The following is an 18455-nucleotide window of genomic DNA, read 5'->3' on the forward strand; positions in this document are numbered from 1 at the left end:
TTCCCCCCTTCCAACCCAGCTTAAATATACGCTCCAAGCATGGTGTTGTTTCATTCAGACGCTGTCTCCCCGACAGACCTGGTCTTCACCTGAGGACGGCTGCTTGCGTTGTGGCCGAAACGTCGTGAGAATTATTTTATTATGTTTTATTTTTATTATTTTATTACTTCCCTTCTACGTGACTTTACCGAAAGAACCAAGAAGAAGACTGTGGGAATCTTCTAACTCACTTTAAATGTGACGAATGAACCGTCCCGGATTCCCAAGCCAGAAAATAGGGAAGACACCTCGCCAAGTGCACCGATTTTTTTCGGTGCTCACCTGATGAGATAATCGCGTGGTCCCTTGCCCTGTTCATAGCGATGTTTTTAGCAGCCTCTTCACCGAACCCCCACCTGGACTCTCACACTCATCCCTTGAACGAGGAAAACCAACGACTCTCAATGTTTCTATTGCATAAGACTCATGTCTCTAGTACTTATTATCCCTGGCCATTAACCTTAGAGCAGTTAACTTTATTGGTTCAATCCAAGCTGTAATTATCACACTTGACAGTTCACAAGTTGGCAACCTTATTCTTTGTTGGGTGCACACCAGATTCGAATCACAAATGCTCTGCAAATGTATGAAGTTACCAATTAAACCTCACCATCACCGCTTGACCAACAGCTCCTGGTGCACCACAGGCATAAAGCAAAGCACATCTCTGACACAGAACAGGCATAGACTATTCATTATGATCACAAAGTGACAATAGTATATGCACTTACATACTTACACACAAGCCGGGTAGTAGCCGCTGACTGGATAAGTGCTGCATTCTCAGGCCTGTAACACTTGTCAACCGAACAAGCTTGGCACTCTGCAGTTAACCATCACAGTCAAAAGTTGCTCAAGGCTATGACCAAACAAAACCCAGTTGTCAACCCACACTGGTGATCACATACTCAGCTGTACTTCACTTCGCTCACACACCTTTAGCCATCTCAACAAAGGTGATTAATCTTGGCAAACCCACAAAGACTGCCCACCAATTACACTTCAATGATCAGCCACATTCATGACTGACCATTGCTGCCTGACTTTTCAGCCTTCTTTATTATGTCCTTCTAATATATCCTACTGTTCATTTCCATTGGGCATTATCATGATTGTGTTTTCAGCAAATCTGAGATAGTTAATGTTTTTGCCGTTAATATTAACGCCTTAATTCTCCAATCCAGTATGCCAAATTTTTTTTTATAATGTTGCGTGAATAACGGGCAAAGAAATGTCACCTTGTCTGATTTCCCTGTAAAATTGTATTTTGGTACTTTCATTATGTAATCTCAGTGTCATAATTCTGTTTTGTAATTTATTTTAATTTTTTCTGATTTTTTAAATTTATGGCTTGGTTTTTCATTAGCTTGGATGGCTGCGTCAATTTCTACTCAGTCAAATGCTTTTTCATAGTTTACAAAGGCCGGACACAGTGGTATTCTGCAGCGTTCCCCCGAGCGACACAAAACCTATTCTATGACAACTTCGCAAGACCAAAACTGAGCGATGAAATGAAAATAACGTATGCACGGCCTATATACATCACTCCAACTTGTTCACAGAACATCAAATACTACATCCTAAAACTTTAAACGTATTAGTACTAACTCACAGTCACTTTCCTAATTATTCTGCACCATAATCCCATGTTCTAGATTTGAAGCTTTCGTGACTGCAAGGATTCATACTTTTAGAAAGTCACCCATAATGTGTACACAATGTATAAAGCACGTGACTGCACGCCGTTGGCTGAACCCTTCAGCCAATTAAAGTCATCTGTTGACAGTCCGAGTTGAGGGTCCATGATCGTACTTGTGGGCAAGCTGTCAGACACATCCAGAATATGCCAGCCAAGCAATCGGACACATGCACAATGTGGAGCTTTCCTGTTTCTGGCTGTGAAAGCCTTCACTGGAAAAGATTTACAACTCCGCTGGAAGAAAACGAGCGGTAACCAAACAGTACGAATGAGATTCAAGTATAATCTTGATTTAAAGCCATCTGATGACGATACTTGTGTTGAGCATTTTTACTTTACTCAACCGCTTAGGCCTTAGTACTTTCTGTGCTAGACAGCATATTGAGCAACACAGCTGGATAACGTCCCATAATATTCCAATGAGCTTTCATTCTTCGTTGATCGTTTGCAGTGATAATGTGATCAGAGTACACTCCAGTAATAATGACAGCAATCATAGCTACATAAGCTTGGCATGTGTTCACCCTGTCTACAATGTATTGCACCGCGTTCAAGTGCACATGCTTTTGTTATTAACTGATTCATTGGATACATTGACATATATTGCTGTATTAGTTTATTAATGGTCACTACCGTATATTTTTTACTAGACCTTTTTAAATGTTTGTTTTGATTTTATCTGATGTTAAAGATCCCTCACAGCTTCAATTTCATCAAAAAAATTTGGGCTTGGGGCTTCTGGTTGCAGAGGAAACGGTGATAGGTATATATATCTCCACGAGACCAATATTTGTAACTTCCCCTAGGGGAGAAACAAGATTATATTTTCATTGCAGTCATCCTACATTAATGATTCTCCCAGCTGGATGACAGGATGTAAATGTACTTTTTCGTATCATTTTCTGTCTCAAGAAAATGTATTTCTTTTGTAATGTAACTATTTAGGTAAATATGGAAAAGAATATTCGAACAAAATATATTTTTAGGGAGCCAATAGGCCGCTTATTCCTCCACCTGGCAAATGTCCCTGCATGCGACGACCCTTCACATATAAAAAAAAATTTAACTGCAAGATTCAGAAACAAATTATGACAAAACTTACAACATAGCTTATCATTGTCACTGCTTGGAATCTGGAGAAGTTTGGAATAAGATTGGCAACTGAAATAGTTTGAAAAATATATATTTTGAATGTTAACATTAAACCGCTTACTAATATAATGAATACATGTGCCTTGGAACCTTGCTCGTGGAATTAAGCTTCCGCACGCGCACCTGACATGTGTGGCATGAGAAGTGTTTAGTAGTGCGTGCAGTGCCTTTATTCATCACGAAGGAAACCGTTGCTGACTTGTAACACTTGGTAGCTTTCTAGTTCCCGTGTGGTTGCGCGTATCTTTATATGCGCATTGGGAGGATGCCTTGATGGATTGTATTCTCCAACTTGTTACACTGGTATTAATACAAGCGTTATGAGATTGTGCATCGTTGCATGCTCTTGTATTCTTCGATTGATCAAATGGCACATACTGTCATTAAATCAGAACTGGAGCTTATTTGCTATGTAAAAGGTAACATGTTATGAATATATATTGTTCCCCCCACACCACTAATGGTATGAAATCACAGAATGAATCATGATTGGTACAAACCACCCTTGTAATTTGGAGCTCTTACTATTAACACCAAATTTTTACTCCAGTGTATTTAATATAACATCTGGCATTGTATGATTCATTGGCCAGCTAATGCACCACTTGGTGTTAGCAATGCCTTGGGGTACATTTAAAAAGTGCTCACCAATGAACCAAGCGTATTTTTTTCTCCTGCAATTGTGAACTCACTAGACTGCTCAATGTTTACATGAAACGAGGCATCAGTGCCCAGCAGTGCAATGTTGCAATGACTGTATATCATAGGTCAATACATTGAGACCATCAAGCATATTTGTATCTCACGCAGCTTCCTTGGCGACCGTGTGCAACAAGTTGTTTTTTGTCTATTTCACTCTGCCAGAAACAAATGTTTTTACCTTAAAAGTGTTGATGCCAACATTTTGGTGGGTGTTTCTAACTAACCTTGAACTCGCACGGATTGTAAACACAGATTTATATATGCCTTATTTGACTTTGTTTTACAAATATGTACATGCCTATGTGTTTATTGAGTTTCCCTTTTTTCTTTTAACAAACTTCTTTACTTCTATACTTTGCCCTGATTCTCACTTTTCATTTGAGCAACTCAGCTGCCTTGCAACTGATTATTGTTAACTGAAACATGTTGTGAACACTTCAGCAGTCTCAGTCCTTCATGTTTCATTTCCGCACTGCGACCTCACGTGAAACAGTGCTCACTTACTTGAAATTACGGTCACCATTCCAATAAATCCCTCTCCACGGGCCACCACGATTGCATGCAAAAACACACACCACGCAAGTCATCTTGTCAGTGTCCACCAACAGTCGATAAGATGAGAGACATATTTGGTTCCACCTCGTTGTGTTGTCCAGGTGGTGTCCCCGGTGTCCAGTGCGGTTCTTGGAGAAGAAGCGGTGCGAGTGGGTGAAGAAAAAGTCACCATAAGCCGCCTGCACGTCATGCTTGTGTCAGGGATCTCTCTGAGCCTGCAGCCCAGCCTATACCAGGCCAACATTGTCAGTGCATTCACCTACACCCAGCATGTCCTTCACACACCCAAGCAGGTGAGAGCATATAAGTTATCGGAATGTTGTAAGTGTTTTCACATCGGGATGTTGTTGTGGTGTAATTGTTAGCACACTCGACTGGCAATCCAGAGGTTGCCAGTTCGTTCTCTCCAGCGCAGCAGTTGGTGAAACAATGGTGCAAGTTTATTCAAGTCCTGCACCCTTGGCCACCACAGTGAGCAAAGTGCCAGTCCCATGTGATGAAGCAAAGTGGTGCAGGCACTCAAACGTTTTCTAAGACATCTGGCCAGTGTGGGAAAGTAGGCCAAAATACAATCAAATGCAGTGGTTCACAATCTGTGGTTGTTGATAGACAAGGCCATGGGAAGTGGTCCACAGAATTGTTGTAGATACGATTTTTTTTTACAAAACACGATATATTTGTTTTAGTGCATGGTGCTCTGTGAAAATGTTTTGAAGATTTACAGTGGTCCATTATATTCACTATTTACTTTAGTATTTTTAAGTAGAAATAATTGCGATGATATATAGCAAAATTTATTCTTTAAAAGGTTTCAGTTTTGTTTCCAGAAAAAAAGGGGAAAAACCTATTCTTATATTTTGGTACTGGCAAAGGAGGTCCCATGATGTAGAACCTTTAATTGTAAATGTCTATTGAAGGGTGTCATTTAGTATTTAATTTCAGTTCTTGTCTACTTTACATCAGGCTTCATTTCCTTCCTGATATTATTCTAGTGGTGTTTTTTAGTAGTGTTATAGTATAATTGGCTAGGTAGGATACGAACGAAGTTCTATATACATACATAACAAAAATAGGAACTGCTTTGGTTGCGGTGTGCCAGAAGAAATGAGAATTAGCTCGCATTGAGTATCACATTTGCTCACACATCCATCCTTCTTCACATTTGATTAAGGGATAATTATTGAAATATATGCTTATTTTAGTGGTGCACATCAATGTATCTATTTTATAACTAAAAAACAAAGCAAATTCAATGGGTACTGCTTACTCCAAGCACTATAGCTGTAAACCATTGAACAAGTGTGTGGTTCCTTGTGGAGACAGACTTTACCGTTCATCCATATTCTATCGAAAACCTCAGTCAGCCACTGGCACTTCACCTGGTTACATGGGCACTTAAAGTTACATAAAGCATAATGCATTGCCATTATTATATTTCAATAGCGTAGAATTATTTGTTTTTTATGAGAATTCCAATTGTTTATTTTACTTTCATGAGTAGTTTAAACCTGCTTGAATAGTGTAGTGTGCAATAGCTTTGTTCTGTGCTTTTATTACAGTAATGTGACTTTGTAAGCAGTTAATAACTCACAATTCACCCACATGAAAGTCTCAACATCTTATCTTTTCAATCAAAAGCATGAGGATTTAAAATTGCACACACTATTTCCATTGGGTACAAACGTCTATTTTATGCCGAACATTGTTTTACAAACGGATCAAATAAACATACAGATAAGTATGCTAATTATGTTAAAGTCACCATTTTAAGTTTACAAAAATTCCAAATGTTTTCGTGAGATTTTAGCTTTCCAACGTTCACTCTCACACTTGCAAAAGTAGTACAGACAATTAAAAAAAAATAACCCTTTTACTGCAATTTTGCAAAACAAGAGTTAAAATAGCATTTCATCAGCAAATATTTTTTTAGTGAGATCATTTTCGAAGTAAATACATGAAAGTTACATATATATAAGAAACAACAAAAAAACACCATAGGGAAACTTTACAAATACATTACCAGCATCTGAGGCACGCTTCACAATTACGTAAATTGCTGCTTAAGAAACACTCATAGGTCAGGGCACATCATTTTTGGAAAACACATTTGTTGACAAGAAGCATTTTCGTTTTGTAATGCTTGAAAAAAATGTAATAGGCAACCTATTACCTCCAATAATAATAGATGTATCATTATCATCAACCATGGTCAATCCACTGTTGGATAAAGGGCTCCCTAAGCCACCAAAATCTCTCATGATCCTGCAATGTAATAATCCCGTTAGTATCAAAAGCTGACTTCATTGCACACTTCTCACCAGGGGACATCCTCTCGGATTATCATAAGGTTAAGCTGCATGACTCTTGCTGTCCATATAAAAAACATTTTACAGCAAATATGTTCTCTTATTCGTTAATTGTATCCACATTCAGCTACTACATGGATCATTTAAAATATGCTTGGGAAGTGTGTGTAATTATATCCCCACCACACAGTCCTACAATTGGCAGCCGCGATAGCGATTGTTGATTTCGTAATATACGGAGCATCCACAGAGGTGGTGAGAACAGTAACTGGCAACATAGATGGTAGCAGTGGTGACAATGACAGTCGTCATAATATTCATCCATCATCATCATCATTGCCCGTCATGATCATATTTATCATTTGTGTCATTAGCAGTTGTGTCATTGGCAACGAGGACCACTGTGCAATGGGGTTGCATTTATTTCTACCCATTCCATAGTCGCAGTGATCCATGCCATCATAATTTTTATCCATCGTAATCATGATAATTGTAAGTTATTGATGGCATTGACAGTTACGGTGACCACAAGCGACATCATCATTATCAGTCTTTGTGTCGACAGCAGTGATGGCAGCAGTGTCTCGTGAGAGTAATGGTCACAGCAATATATATTTTTTATTCCTCATCATGATTATAATCGTAATCAGATCACAGGTCATAGCCACAGGTCATTATGGTTAATAACATTGGCACAACCACGCTTCATCATTGCCTTTTAAAATGTATTTTCCTACTATATCAGGCAGGTGTTGCAAAGTTGGCACTCGACTTCCACGATTCACTGTTAGACCCCACCCCTTGGTTTGCAAAACTTTCTGCCCATTCCAATGCCTCCCTCAATAAACTAGCACTAAGAATGTGGCTATGATAGTCAAATTCATCATCACCACTGTCGTCTAATTAATAATCACATAATTGCTGAAATCATGTTTTACAAAGTGGAACTTTTAGCCAAACTAGAAGTATTGATTTTAAAGTTAGCTGCCCTTTAGCAGCATTGCGGAAAAATTATGGCCTTCCTTTGGGAGTGCAATGTGTCCTTTTAACGACCGGTGAGGAAAAATCCACAGTCATGTATGGATGCACCTGGTCACTTAGTGTTATTTGCAAAATAGCAGTTGATAACAGAGCAAATGCATGGACAGTAAGAGAACTACAGTTGAGAATAATTATCACTGTTGCATCATATTTTTAAAAAGAAGTCTAACCTTCAGAGCTTGTTTTCCAAAAGATTTGTTTTACATTGTATCATCTTTTAAAAGCAACAATATGTCAAGTGCAGTTTAAAATGTGCAATGGTGATTGTTTTATAAGCTTAATTTAAATATCATATCTAAGGTATTCGTTAACATGTGAATGTCTTAAAATCAACTGAAAAAGGAACATCCCCTGTGATAGTCAAAATAATGTCATGTCTTTATCATAAAAGATGTTGACGTGATATTTATCCTTTCCCAGTGTTTAATATTCAAAGCATGATGGTTTATGTTGTTGACATTAACACACATTGTCTCTACCCTCCATGAGGCAGATGGTAAATTGGCTGTCAGGGCACTGACACTTTAATGGGTGACCTCTAGAAACATGTTACTGAAAACCTTTTCCCTCATAAAAAAAAGCAACAGTTTCGTGAATAACCAACTGAATAACAAATATGTGCCAGCATTCAGTTAGATGAGGCACAGTATAAACTTACTATTGGATTATTATTTTTTACTTTCTCTCAGATTAGTGTGTCAACTCGTTTTTAATTTCAAAACTAGAGTTGTATGAAAGGGATGAGGCTGGATGTCGTAGGTAGAACCACACATTTAGGACACAGGTTTTCACAGCCACTCGTAATACAAGTGTGGTCTTCCAACTTGGGCCACTGGTGGAGTTTGTGGTCTTTCCAGATTTTGCCTCATACTACTATAGGAATCTCCAGGATTTCAGGTGTTGAAGATGCCTGCAATAGTGCGTGGTGGTAAAAATATGATATAAGGTATGCTTAGCACGGCCTAAGCTGGAAGACTACACTTGGGTTATAAGCATAATTGATGTTACCTCTGGTCTGCTATTGTTGGGCTGACTAACTGGAAATTTCACTCATGTCTTTTAATTCCCAATGTTTACTGACTATGATTGTAAAGAACCCTCTTGCTCATTACCACCAGGGAAAGAGCCGGAACAAATTGGAAATGATTTTCACTCTGTTGATGCTTCTATTGGCAAGGTGGCGGGGAGGGGGATTACAGCAATTTATTTTTTATATATTTCCAGGGAGGTAGCATTTCCAACTGGACTCGTGATGGTTGATTAAGTATTTGCAATGATTGTTCGTTTGATTATGTAGATGTAAAATCTCACAGAATGCTAAATGTCATATATTTGCCAACATTAAAAGTGTGAGCCTAAAAGGTCGAATATCTGAAGCCTTTCCAAGAGTGACATTATCTACTTATTTTTAGTTTTGCATGCGTGCATTTGGTTGCCATCGAAACCATTATTCTATATTAACAAGCCCCACTGCAATGGATACATTGCTAATATTTACAAAAGAGTACACAGCAAAAGATAATCTAAAAAGGTTTAACGAAATAAAGATTTGTGTGCATGATAAGCAAGACTATAATGTTATTACAAACACAAACATAATTTTAAGCCCTTTGTCAATCCACTACTGGATGAAGACTTCACACCATGTCAGTTATGGGGGTTATTTGAAAATATTTCACCAAGCTAATCAGTGTGGTTGGTAAAAGGAGAACCCAGAATCAGTTCAGATATTACTCGCCACCACCAGGACTCAAACTCAGGTGGCTATATTCATAGGACACTGCTCACCAACTGTGCCATCACTCCACCCCATATGCAGCATAATGAAATATTATAGCCTAGTCTCCAGATGACACCGGAAGGCATACGCCTTCCGGTGTCATCTGGTCCAACACCAATGGGGACTAGGCTCTAAAGAAAGCCGTCTCGGGTGTGGACCAATCAACTTCAAGGACAGTGCATATTATGATCATTATCAGAGTTGCTTCTTTTTGTTTGCTTTTTTGACTACTTGTGTTGTGGTCATTGCAAACATGATGCCTTGAATAAAGGTGTCAGTTTTGTACCAGTTTAAAAGGGTAAAAACCTACTACTAAGGTAAAAGCAGTGATTAAATAAGTGTTATGAAAAGGATATTGCACCTATTTAAGCTCTTTACAGATTGATGTAAGATGTATTAAATATGTATCTGTTACTACACATTATAAACATTATTTGTTTCGTTAACTTTTTTCCACATTTTAATGTGTTATGAATGAAACATCATAATAATAAGTGTTAGTTATGCCAATTTTGTTCCCATAGTTTAATGGAATGTTTTGGCATGGAAAAATAAAGATATGTTTAAATCAGTTGCTGAGAATAGGCCTCAAGGTCCAACACATCAAGGGGTTCGAAAGAAGCAGCATTATGACATGTGTAATAGATACGATTTGAGGGCTAAAATAACTTGGGAGAGAAGGTTGAAAGGAATCTCAAAGTTGAGCAGAGTGAGGGGAGAAGCAGTCGTAAAAACAGTGGGGAAACAAAAATATGTTACCGTAACATACCTCGGCATTCTTTACTTTAACATTAAATGTATAACATACATACCTTCGCATAATATACCTTATAACATACATTAATGAGCTTCTGTCAGAATACAGCTCCTGTCGCAGAGAAGTTAATGTTATTTGTTACGCAGATGATCCCATTGAGCTAAGGCTATTTTACAAGGGACATCCGTGGTGCGAGGATCCAAAATTGCAGACCATATATGTGGAGAAAACTCTTATGACCTGCATATTTTATTCACAATTATTGCTAATATGATTAATTTAGTGCGTTGTACTCCACCACGCCTATGGTGGTTGCAAGTAATGGGATGCATTTGCCATCTAAAAACATATATCGTGGTGTTGTGTGTGCTGTGCCTTATGGGTGCGGTGGCATGAGCGGTGACTGCAAACACCAATTAAGACAAACAACATCCTTATTTTCTTCCAAACATCATTATACATTATTTCCTTTTATGTTTTTATCATGATGATGATCCAAATTTTTCTTCTTCATCTTCCCCCATTGCTGCATTTATCTCCATCACCACCTTGATTATCCGACAGCTGTTGCAATCAGCACCCAACCTCTAAGGTCTTCTTATATAGTGTTCTACCACCTGGGTACAATACATTGTTGGACACCATGCAATGTGTTCAACTTGCACACTAAGCCGTTATGGCGGTTATGACTGGCTATGATGACAGTAACATTCGACTATTTTATGATACAAATTTTCATTAAACATTGGATGGCAGAGATAGCAATGGTGGCAGTTACTGGGATGTAACATTGACTGTCATGTCATGATTGTCATCAGTCATTCATCATTATAATCATAATTTAACCTTTAAGACATTTCAATCATTTAAAAACAAGCCACTTTGTGATTGTGGAAATGCAATACAAACTATTCATGATGTAGTAAACCAGTGTACTCTATGCTCATTCATTAGAGGCATACCAAAACGTCATGATCTTCTGAAGTTCTCTCGTGACTGCAAAACCTCAACATTGGCATTTAGCTCCTGAAAGTATTCACAAATGCTATAATAGAATCGTCATCAACGCTATTATCAATGGACAATCATACACAGTAGGACGAATGTAGTTGCTTATACTAGGAGAGAGTCATCACCCATTAGTGGCCCCTTTTTCACAAAATCTCAGATGATTGGAAGAATTGTGGATTGGCAGATGGATATCAGAAGTCATACAGTAGTCACAGAAAATAGGAATGCTGCACAAACGTCGCCTATTTTATACTTTTCTTTTTAAGGCCACAGTGTTGTAATTGTACATATTAGTTATGTTTGCCTTTTTGACCAGAAGAGTGAGGCATAATTACGTGATTGAGATATTGTTATTAAGTTTCAACAGTTGCTACCGCAAATTTAATGTCCACAATTACTCAATCCATTACTTGCAATAATGTCATCAATATGTTTTAAACCATGCATTTTGAAGGCTAAAATCAAGAAAACAAATGATATATACTTTTTAGCCATCATTCTGCTGTATTCATTTAAATGCAACATACGTTGTTGTGGTGCTGACCGTCATTATATTTGTCGTTATAGAGCTTAAAGTTTTAATGTATGTAACTTTTTTGCATAGTTTGCGACTTGTTCCATCAAAATGTTGAATCAAATGTACGTGTACGCATCACCAGAATGCGTAAACAAATCTCTCTGTTTAAAATACATTCCCAACCTTAGTGTTTAGCTCCTTGGAATGTAAATTATGCATCCGCAGTACCATTTCTCCCACTTTATATTTCTGCAATATGCAACCGTACACCTCTAAATGCACACGGTTCAGCCTCCAAAACTCCTCGTGCATGTTTCAGGATGCACAGATAAATGCATATACATTATATGCAACTGAATAGCTGTGAAGGCTATTTGTAAGGGGTTACAATAATTAAGTAGAATTACGTGGCATAAAAAAGGAGCACGAGTTGCTGCAAATTGTCGTTATTACTGGTACAATTTCAACCAGGGATATACTGTGTTTTTCAACAATGGAATTCAACAATGCTCATGAAACATGAGCATATGATGTGTTGAATTAATTGTGTTAGTTTATGAAATGCCTCAAATTGACTTGTAATTACATTAAAATTACTTCCCAGTCAATACAGCATCTAATACCCTTATATACACATGCATATTGTACAGAATAATTGCCTGACCACGTTAATGCTACAGTACACTGAATATAATGCTGTGGACACTTTTTGAAAGCTACCCAGCGCATTTGAGTAAATGACGTCAAAATAGGTAACTAGAAAACAATACGAGATCAATATTGGCTTAGAACATGAGCCAAATATTCTTCGTGGGTTTTCATTCTCAATGGTCAATCATTGGTGTTTGTAAGTAGAAGTCAATGCAGGTAATACCAACATTAACACAGAAGCCCGTCGAAAAGATACCACGTGAAGAATGGGTGTTATATAATCTATGAAATAAAGTATTGGTTTCCTGCACGACTTTCATTTTTGTCATCAGCGTTGCTGTTCCACGTGCTTTGCTTATTTGATTTGCCTAAATCCTCATTTATGTCTGTAATTACCTTCAGAGAGCAATTAGTCAGTGTAAGTACATGTCTCGTAGTTTGCATTATCACGTAAAATTAAGATATACTTTTAGGTGCGAAAGCCAACTTGCTTGAAAGATGTAGGTCTAAAAAAAATGTGCTTTTTTTATTTATATAGAACTAGCTTTACTACCCGGCTTCGCCCGGGACTTGGATTCTTGTATTTTTGTCTTGGATTAATACACGGCCTACACGGAGGGTGAGGGAGATGCGTGACGTCAGCAGGCACACTGCGTGACGCTCCGCATGCGGGTGACATCACACATGTGACGTCACCGCTCACTTGCCGTGCAAAATATATGCATTATTGCGCCCCCCTCAAAATACAAAAGTCTATTTGTATACTTTTTGCATTGTGTACAGTCTGGAAGCTACCCACATGCTAAATTTAAAGTTTGTTGCATGTCGAGAAGTATGCTAAACATTTCGAACAGACACACATATTCTCAAATTTCCCTTTTATATATATAGATGTGTTAGCAAGAGTGGAAGAATAAAACAAGAGGTCATTGTATAATATATCGTACCTGTAGAAAAGCACGCAATATGCTTTTTTTACTACTTTAAATTTATTCCATCACAAGCTGCTCTAAAAAGCTTTGAATAACCTTTGCATTACACATAATAAATTTTGTATGTATGAAAGGATAGCTTGTACTCCTATTTTTGCATCCTGTGATGTACAATTCCTAAAAAATTTTAGTTTGTAAATGCACAAATCCTTACCGTTTATACATATGAAAGGATCTTTTGTATGAGTATTCATCATTTTGGTCATTACCCAAAGCTCATGACCATAGGTGAGGGTGGGAATGTAGATCGACCTGTAAACCGTGAGCTTTGTTCGAGAAATCAGCTCCCACTTCACTACCACGGAACGGTACCGTGCCCGCAAAACTGTGGATGCTGAACCAATCCGTCAGCTGATCTCCCACTCCCAATGAAAACTTATCTCCCGAAAATACCAAAGAGACAAAGGATACTCCACTGCTCTTGCTTGCCATTTATAAACCTCAGCTGTGCTGTGAAAATTGCGTTTTATAACGTTTCTTTGCATTCACTTGTATATTTTGAGGAGTAGGATTTCATATATTATTGTCCAGTCTAACAATAGAAAAAGCTTAATTTGGAGCTTTCGTGACTGCAGGAATTACTCTTTGGTTCTTTAGGTAAAGTCACGTTGTCTTTATACGTGACTTTACCGAAAGAACCAAAGAGTAACAGAAAAAGCCACATCACAAAACGGGCAACTCGGGTGATGATATAGCAACTGCCTTTGGGGTATGATGCCCATGGTTGTGGAACGTTTTTTTTACAGACTATTGACAAGCTGGCAGAAAATAGTGGCCATTTTTTTACATTGTATCAACATATTTCTCACCAACACATCATTAGGGTTTTGATATTGCTTATAATACGCATACAACATACGTATGCAATGATTGAAATTCTGCTTTACTGCAATTAAAATATTGCTGGGTGTTTCAATTGACATCTTGGCAATTTTCTAATTGGAGGGGATGATGCTGCGTGGCTGGGGGGGGGGGGTTGTACGTGATAAGATGTGCCATTTTCACAAAAATCTTTGATTTGCTGTGTTTGTAAAAAAAAACTCTGGTCATATGCTGAATTTTATGACCTTAAAATATAATATAAATGTAATTCAATTAACATGAGCAATATATGTCCTGACTGCTCAATCTGTTTTCCTTATTTTAACCAAACATTTTCTTTCCCCACACAGGAGGCGGCATTTGCTATATGGATCCAGTTCAGTGATGGTACAATGGTTCCACTTGATGTATTTAATTCGGAGGAATATATTCTGCTGCTACGCTCCCTTGATGACCGTGTGGTCTCTGTTACCCACGATCAGCAGTTCATGTGGTCCAAGGTCATCGCAGAAGGTGAAGGGCAGGGTGGATTTCTGAAAGCAGAATTTATGATCTCTGAAGCCTGTCAAAAGACCAACAGAAAGACCACACTCGTGTCACCAGTGGTTAACGTGAGAGTCAGATTCGGGAACGACAGCGAAGATTTTTTTGACAGCCGCGACGATTATATAATTGGAGACGATAGCTTGGAGCGCCTCACCAAAGTTCCGCAAACAGCAGTCCCTTGGATGGAAAAGGAAAGTGTATCAAAATCAGTGGTCACCTATACGAGACCAACGCAATCCCAGCGTGAGACCTGGAAGAAAGGATTGGAGGTTGTGAACGTAGCGCCATCGAGTGAAGATGAAAGGCCCATAAGCAGGTCGAGCGGCGAGAACGACGACGATTCAAAGGATGAAGATTTTGACCAGGATGGTGGAGACGATATGGCTAGCGTCGAGAATGATGGCATTGATAACAAGGTGGAGCCCGGCCTTTCTGACGTTCAGATTGGCATGTACACTTTACTCGGCGTATTCTGCCTCGCTATCGTTGTTTTTCACATCAACTGCATTTTCTTTGCTCTGAAGCGACGGTGTAAGGAAGCGCCACAAACCCAGGATGAGATTGACCCGACCAAGGAATGGACGTGCATGAGAACCAGCCGTGAGCACGTCCGGGCTCAGAAGGACAACGTGAGCTCTGCAAGCTGTCACCTCGAAACGTGCAATGAGAGTTCGCACGAATACGAGCACATTGACCACAACGGCTTGTGGACAATAGATGTGAGCCAGATGTACTCCCATTCCAGGAGACAGCAGCATGTCCCACAAAGGCTTCCTCCGCCAAGGAGCGGCATTTCAAGGCACTGCTCCTTTAGGGATAAGGACATTGAGATGTGCGAGTTCAGAAAGTAGTTGTATCTCACACTGTACATCAATTTTATAAAGAAATCATCAGAAGTTTGTCCTTGGTATTGTATTTCATATTTGCTGGTTAGTGCCATTCTGCATCGTGTACTGGTGGATGCGTTGCAGCACGCAGATCATCAAGTGGAGACTTTTAAAAGGAGCGGAGGAAACAGAAAAAAACAAGAGACTGCATTGGGCATGTAATTTAATACTTATTCGGAGTGGATATCCAAAGGAGATGAACAATGGAAGGCTGGCATACACTAACGTTTTATATTTCCCATTTTATCTCGAGTGCCCACGATTGCAACATTTTATTTAGTGCTTCAAGTAACCATGTCGCAGACAACACTGTGCACGGAATGCTTTGCCACCGTATACTGTACATGGTGTAGTCATGGCAACGCGTGTATACATGGTGATGGTGGTTAATGATCCGTGGCTGGAGTCCCGATGTGGCCGTGACGCCGTCACAAAATGCAAGCACTGGGATTTGTTGCGGACTTATACACGCGCGCACTGCATTCTGCCGTGTTTCCGTGCATCCAGATTGTCTTTTTTTCCCAATGGTCCGATGCACATGCATTGATCACATTTTTGGTGATTTAAAACTAGCCCTTGGTAATTATGTAGACATTTCGTGAAAGAACTGCAACTTGCATTAAATACTCACCGATCCAACCCTAACCCTCTCCCAACCACTCCCACCTCCCCACCTGTACTCCGTCAAACAAAGTTACACGTCACCTTTCTTGGCATCAGTCGGGTGTTTTAGAATAATTGTGTTCTTTAGACAGGTGTACGTTAAGTGAGGCTGTGAGCGATTAATGGAATTAGAGAAGAGTTGGTGGACCCCCCCGTTCCCCCCTCATTCACCCTTGTTATGGCCTAAGGAAGTGTTGTGTAAAAATAATGAGAGAAAAAAAACCACACTTTCAAGCTTTTGAGTGTACAGGTTATTTTTATAAATGTAAATAGCATATGGAAGCTGGAGTTGCATGGGATGATAGTGTATGTAAAAGCTTAACATTGTATAAACTGAGCTGAGATGAGGTCTATGCTATTTGTTATATTGTGATGGTTATCTAACACCCACAAATGTGATATATTTTCATAACAGCCAGTTATTCAGTGTTGTAAATTCTATAATACTTTGTTATTTCATACGTTATGTAGCAAAAAAAATCACTAACTTTTGAGCATCGATTTGTTATTGAAATACAGTATGTGGTTTAATTTACAGTACTATTCTGTTTACATGTTTAATCTTGTCTTATGTTTCCATAATGTATACTTAATATAGTGTACATGGAGTTTTTTCAGCAGTGTTGATGAATTCCAAGAAAACCTTTCTCCGTTTCTCTGCCTGTATTTCTCTGTATTTCATTATTTTTGGTGTCGCTCGCTCGTTAACTTGTGCTTACACTTCGTCACTTTTCTCTCGCGCTACCCTTCTCCCTCTCCCCGTCCTCCCCTCTCTAAGCTGTATGGAATTTAATGACTTTAACGTACAAGTCATTAAGATATTGATGCTTTTTGTGACCTAAATAAAAGTATTGTGTGTTTTAAAGAGTAATCACTTTATTACCGTGTGCTGTGCATGTAATTGTTTGCTAAATAACACCAAGCCATGCCCCCCCCCCCTCAATTGTGTGGTAAGTTGTTCAAAATACATTACAACAGAAATTCAATAATCCGCACTGATACGGCGGGGGCAATATCACCGTGGATCCTGTAACCTGCGAGGCACCGCGGAGATTAGACCAAATAATCCGCGAGAAAACATTGGCGCTGATGCGGTGCACCGTGGATTATGGAACAAAGTGGCTACTCGATTCCATTAATTCGCAACAAAATATATTCGAATTACAGGGAAAGTGTGGCACTTTCATGACTAGTTGTTGAATACATTTTCAGTACATTTGCAGATTATGAGGTTACGAGTTTTACTTAGACACCAAATGGCGCAAATCTGTAATTTGTCGATGTTAAAGGGTATTCTGTTTTTTTTACTTGATATCCAATTTGAACCAAAACAAAATGCACAAACATATTTTTCGACTAAAACAAATAACTTCAGCACAGTTAGTCTGATGATCCAAAATAAAACATTCTAAATGATGAAAATTTAAATCTTGACATTTTCTCAGTTTTCATCCTTGACGTTAGCCTCTGAGGTGTTTCAAACTGGCCACACGAAATTTCACATAACCATGATAAAATTTCAAAATTAATAAAATGTTCAGAAAATCCCCAGAAGACTTTTACACATAACTCATGTTTAAATTGTAGTTATTTGTACTTATCACTGCAATGTGAATCCCACTTTGATACCAGAATGGCTATGCAGCCAATTGAAAACGCTCTATTTACGATTGGCTTTGACAACGCTGTGCAAACCACATCAGCTAAGCCAGCAGCACGTTTCCTCTGTGACTGGTGTGTGTCCTGTACTGTGCAGCCCCCGCGTTGGTTAAGCTACAAGCCCCCCCAGCTTGATACATTTCTAGATCCACCTCCATTCCACCCTCTGGGTTCTGAGGTCATGTAAGGGTGCCCCCCTGGATTTGGACTGATTCATATTTGTGTCTACGTGGTGGAACATCTGTGAGGTTTGCCGTTTCTCCAACCTTCTGGCACCCAGGGTTTGATGCAATGTATAAGTATATAAAAGTAATTGTGTTATTATTTATTTCATTTCATTTGTTTTGCTTGTTTGATGCAGTCCATGTCAAGGGCAGCAGCCTAAAGTGCAGCAAAATCCATTATTGTGGCGTATTTCTGTGCTCCCATATCCATGCTTCCTCTCTTCAACGCTCACAAACGAGCGTGGTCAAGTATGCTCAAACAATCGCCACCATCTCAAGGCATGGGAAATCCATCCTCCATGTGTGGAAAATTTATAATTTAAAATAACCGCTGAAAACCTGTGACTGGGCAATGTGAGGTTCTGTCTTTTTATTGTTACATTTTTCTTGTGATTTTTTGTCAGAGTAATTTCATTGTGAAGTAGGAATATTCAAGATGCCCTCATGTTGCA

At 38.8% G+C, this 18455-nt stretch overlaps 1 protein-coding gene across 1 annotated transcript in view; it reads left to right on the forward strand.

Moving 5' to 3' along the window:
* Nucleotides 1-16952, forward strand: part of LOC133348561 (transmembrane protein 132E-like) — a 412755-nt gene extending 395803 nt beyond the window's left edge. The window contains exons 8-9 of the mRNA XM_061561444.1: nt 4249-4440; nt 14375-16952. Coding sequence (XP_061417428.1) covers nt 4249-4440; nt 14375-15421 — 1239 coding nt within the window. The 3' untranslated portion in view covers nt 15422-16952. The remainder of the gene's footprint in view (nt 1-4248; nt 4441-14374) is intronic.
* Nucleotides 16953-18455: the final 1503 nt, after the last annotated feature.

Source organism: Lethenteron reissneri, chromosome 27 (genome assembly GCF_015708825.2).
Source record: "Lethenteron reissneri isolate LAM-NWPU_2019-01 chromosome 27, ASM1570882v1, whole genome shotgun sequence".
NCBI classification, from domain to species: domain Eukaryota; kingdom Metazoa; phylum Chordata; class Hyperoartia; order Petromyzontiformes; family Petromyzontidae; genus Lethenteron; species Lethenteron reissneri.